This window comes from Mangifera indica, chromosome 7 (genome assembly GCF_011075055.1).
Source record: "Mangifera indica cultivar Alphonso chromosome 7, CATAS_Mindica_2.1, whole genome shotgun sequence".
Taxonomy (NCBI): Eukaryota; Viridiplantae; Streptophyta; class Magnoliopsida; order Sapindales; family Anacardiaceae; genus Mangifera; species Mangifera indica.
Window position 1 is genome coordinate 12,583,673 of NC_058143.1, and position 4,823 is coordinate 12,588,495.

The 4,823-nt window shown below is 31.8% G+C and overlaps 1 protein-coding gene across 1 annotated transcript; it reads right to left on the reverse strand.

The window, feature by feature from the left end:
* Window positions 1–2,039: 2,039 nt before the first annotated feature.
* LOC123220607 (cytochrome P450 89A2-like) lies at window positions 2,040–3,852 on the reverse strand. Its single transcript, XM_044643033.1, has one exon. The coding sequence runs from the start codon at window positions 3,735–3,737 to the stop codon at window positions 2,190–2,192; it is 1,548 nt and encodes a 515-aa protein (XP_044498968.1). The 5' UTR covers window positions 3,738–3,852; the 3' UTR covers window positions 2,040–2,189.
* Window positions 3,853–4,823: the final 971 nt, after the last annotated feature.

The following is a 4,823-nucleotide window of genomic DNA, read 5'->3' on the forward strand; positions in this document are numbered from 1 at the left end:
TTTATTTTGAATTTATCAAGTTATAATGTGAATTGATTTATTTTAATTATTTTTTTCAATCTTCTATTGACATTTATCTCTTTTTTTTTTTTTCCTGGTCACATAATATAAATTTATTAATCATTTGGCGCTACATTTCTTCTATCTTTTCTTAGAGTTTATTACTTTTGAAAGTTATATATTATTTTTTCCTTGATGTACTTTTGTATATAAATTCTAATTAACTAATTAGATATAGAATAATACTATGTGTACCCACTTTGAGTATACAAATAAATACATATTTATCTGTGTCATTATATGATTAAATATTATTTTATATTTAATTCAAAATCATTTAATCACATTATGACACATATCAAGTATGTATCTATTTATATATTCAAAATAGGTACGCATAAATTTATTATTAGATATATCTTTTAAAGGAACATAAACTCTTATGTATGTTTCTAATATTGTGTAATTTTGTTATTTACAATGAAAGTATGAAATTGAATCGTGATTAATGGTTTTATACATATTGTGTTTTTACATTTCATCGATAGTTAAAAATCAACATAAAAAAGATATTATTAATTTAATACACACACACACACACACACACACACACACACACATATATATATATATATATATATATATATACACACACACACACACACTTTTTAGGCTATTATAAACAATATAAAAATCTATTTGGAACTTTTGTGCCATCTGCAGTTGTCATTATAAACAAATTAGTTTATGTAAAGATGATATTTTGGAGGTTTTAGTAACAATTACAATAACAATATAAATTATTTACAAAAAAAAAAATTAAATATCATGAACAATTGTTATTATATTGTTCAGTTTTTAGTGATAATTATTTTGTATTTATATTAGTATTATAAATAATTATTTGTAAAATTTATAACATCATATAATTTAATACATTTATTTATATATCGGTAAAAATAATAGCGACATTTATAAATGAAACTAAAATTCCTAAAAAATGTAATTGAATGGTTATTATGTTGTAATAAAGTATGTTACATCTAAGTGCAATTCTTTGATGACAAACGTCCTGATTCTAGATTTTTTTTAGTTGAATTACCTAGAATTCGCAACGAAGTGAAAAGCAAGAAGATGAAATTTGTTCGCTTATCACCCCTGTTTGATTGATAGGAAACAGTAGGATTTGTATTGCTGAGGAGAAAAAAAAAAAAAGAAATGGACCAGGGTTCAGAAAACAAAAGCAAAAGCAGCCCAAAAACCATAAAAACATGTTGGAAAGTTTTAATTCTCCAGCAAGTTAAAAAATGTAAACATGTAGCCCAAGGGCCCCTGTTTTTTCTATCTTTATTATAAAAATTTTATACATTGTTTGGATGAAATTACAATGCTAGCCTTGATAATGGGCTCTTGAGCACTTTTTCTAACCACATGCACCAGAAGCTAGTAGGGCCTCTACACTGACAATCAACTCGTTGCTCACATGGAGATTGACTACAAAAGAGTACTATGCAGTAGAGATGTCCCTGGTCTTGACTTTCTTGTTGCTGTGTATAATTTTCTATGTCACTTTCTGCGGGCCATTGTTGTGATTATTGAGGTATGAGTGTTAGACATGTCTCTCTCTTTCCTCTTTGGATCAAGATTGTCCCTAGGAAAGACCTCCCCAAATTCTTCCTCTCTCCCAAGCACATAATCTATGATTTTGAATTAAAATGAATCGATTTATACACATCAAGACAATATTTACATTTACACAGATGTTAACGTCTTTATTGGATAACTATTATAATGTAAGATTTAGTTTGTGACATCAATAAAACTCTTTTAATTAGATATTTGGAAAATTCTTGTGTTATTTTTTATCACATATTGCCCTTAATATAAAGAAATCTTTCTTTATGACAACAATGAAACTCTTTTAAATAGGCTTCGTAAGGAGTTTAAATATATATATATATATATATATATATATATATATATATAAATATATTATATCCCATAATTATAACAATTTATGAAGGAGGAAGCGATTTCAATTGAGCAAAAGAAAAGTTTATTGAGATCTTATCTTCTGGAGTGCACTAGTTCAACACTACAACCTTTTTCTGATAACCACTTCAATGCTAGAACTGGAGACTTGACTACTGACCGCATATAGTACTATAATATAATTTAATTCAAATATTTCAATTTCTTGGAGACAAGTGAGCTTGTAGTGGCTTTTCCATAACATAAGTGAAAAACTCTTGCTTCTCTCTCAAATCGACATCCTCTCCATCCAAACTTGACCACTTAAAATTCCACACCAAATTCCCCACAAAATACACCAAATGAAGCATCGCCAAATCCATCCCAGGACAAATCCTTCTTCCTACTCCAAATGGCATCATTTTTATCTCCGTACTCCCTGTAATGTCAAACTCAATCTCTTCTCCATTACTCCTCAAAAACCTCTCTGGCTTGAACGCCATAGGATCTTCCCACACTTCTGGATCCAAACCTATCTCCGCCACTGTGACATTCACCACACAATTTCTGGGAACTAAATAGCCATTCAAAACTGTGTCTTCTGTCACCGCGTGTGGCAGCACAAAATGGCCCGGAGGGTGGCGCCTTAAGCCTTCCAAAACTACTGCTTTTAGATAAGGCAACTTCTGCAAATCTTCTTCTTTAATTTCTTCTTGATTTAAATATTTTTCACTTAGATTTTGTTTCATCTCCATGTAGAGCTTCCCTTGGATTTCAGGATTCTTTACTAAGTTTGCGAAGATCCATTGAAGCGCTGTGATTGTAGTACTAGTTCCACCATCGAGGAATTCGGTGCACAAACCTACTAATTCACTTTCTTCAAGCTTTCTTTTTTCTTCGGGGACCTCCAAATCAAACAACGTATCAACGTAACATTTGATTTTTGTTTGTTCAGGATCGGATTTTGTGTTAACCTTCTCTTGTTTCATCACCTTTCTTGCTCTTATAAGCGGGATCAATACGTTTCCTCGGTCTCGAATCATCTGAAACAGCTCCTCCCACCGCTTTCGGAACAAAATCTTTCCGACGGTCGGCCAGACGTTGAGAATCCGAAACCGGGGGAGGCTCAATAGTAGATTTCTCTGCGCTCGAACAATCTCTTTGATTTGTTCTTCTTCAAGCTTCTTGCCAAAGCACATGAGTGCCAACAGGCAAAACATGGCGTATCGAAGATGGTCAACCACACATATAACACCAGATTTTGAGTGAGACTTCAGTCTCCCAATGAGAATTTCCAACACCCACTTGCGTGCATGGGAGTATGACTTCACCTGCGGAGGGTTGAGGATTTTGGAGGTGAGGTTGCGGCGGAGGAGCCGCCAGGTGGGGCTGTGAAAGGCGGTATTGATGTTGTGCTGATTATTGGATATGATTTTGTCCGTGAGGAGGACCGGTGGACGGTCGGCAAAGATGGAACTGTTTTTAATTAAAGCTTGATGAGCGAGAGAGCCATTGGCAATGAAGATTGCAGGTTTAGAGCCAATTTTCAGAGTGAGGATGGGGCCATATTTTTTGTGGAGGTTTCGGAGGATGGACTCAAGTTCGTGGAAACTTTTGAAAAACAGTAATAAGTTTCCGATGATGGGAATAGTGGGAGGGCCGGGAGGGAGGTTGTGGGAGAGTTTTTTGGAGAAAGGGTTGAAGACGAAGAGAGTGATGAGTACGGAAATGGAGAGGGCGACAAGGCTGAGGAACCATGTTTCCATGGTTAAAAACGTGCAATATAACTGGAAAGGAAAAATTATAAATATGTTTTAAGTATAATTAATAAAGCGAATAGAAGGAGAGAATTAGAAAGACTGAAAGGGAAGTTGAAAGGAATGGAAGAATCAAGGATCAAGTACGTATCCCATTAAGCAACTGTGGGTGAGTATTTATAGTGGTTTTTTTCCCCCGGCTAAGAGAGAGAAACTATTCAAAGTGTTAAATGACATCAAATACACACCTATAACGCATTTAACGTAATTAATGTGCAGCGGAAAGCCGCCCATATCAAACACTCCCTTTTCACAGCAGACATTCTTTTTGAATTATCATCATTTCTAGATAGTTTTATTAATTTTATTAAAAATAATTTAATAAAATTAAAATTAAAATATAAAAATATAATTATTTAATATTTTATAAAGTAAAATGAGATATATTTAACCTATCTTATTAGAGAAATTTAGTATGACAAAATTTGGTTAAAAAAATAGTACAATATATATTTTGTCTAATATTTTATTACTCCTCTTGATGAATGTTCTCTCTTTTTATAGTATAATTAATTTAGTTACTTATTGAGTTACCACATACTAATATTATATATTAATTTTTTAAATGTTCATGTTGATAGTATCTTGGTAAATAAGTTTATAAGATTGTCATTTAATTATATTTGTTTGACATCAATCTTTTGATTCTGTTAGAGCTCATAAGTGTAAAAAAAAATTTGGTGAGATATATTTGGTTTTGTCTCCTTTAATGTATCCATTTCTAACTTGGACAATATATATTGTATTGTCTTTCATATAATATAGAAGAAATGTCTATTATAGAAAAAAAACTGTATGTATTTCGGATGTGATAGATGATAAACTGTAACCATACACATTCTCAACTCGTTTCATAAAGAGCTAAAATTTTTAAATGATTTAAAGATGTTACAACTAAAATCTGTTTGATAAAGCCCCATGATATTGTTGTGACATTATAAATAAAAATATATCTTATCAACGAATGGACCTTATGAGAGTCGAAAAGATAACTGGTATCTAAATATTAACTAAACTAGGATTTTTAGGAGATTT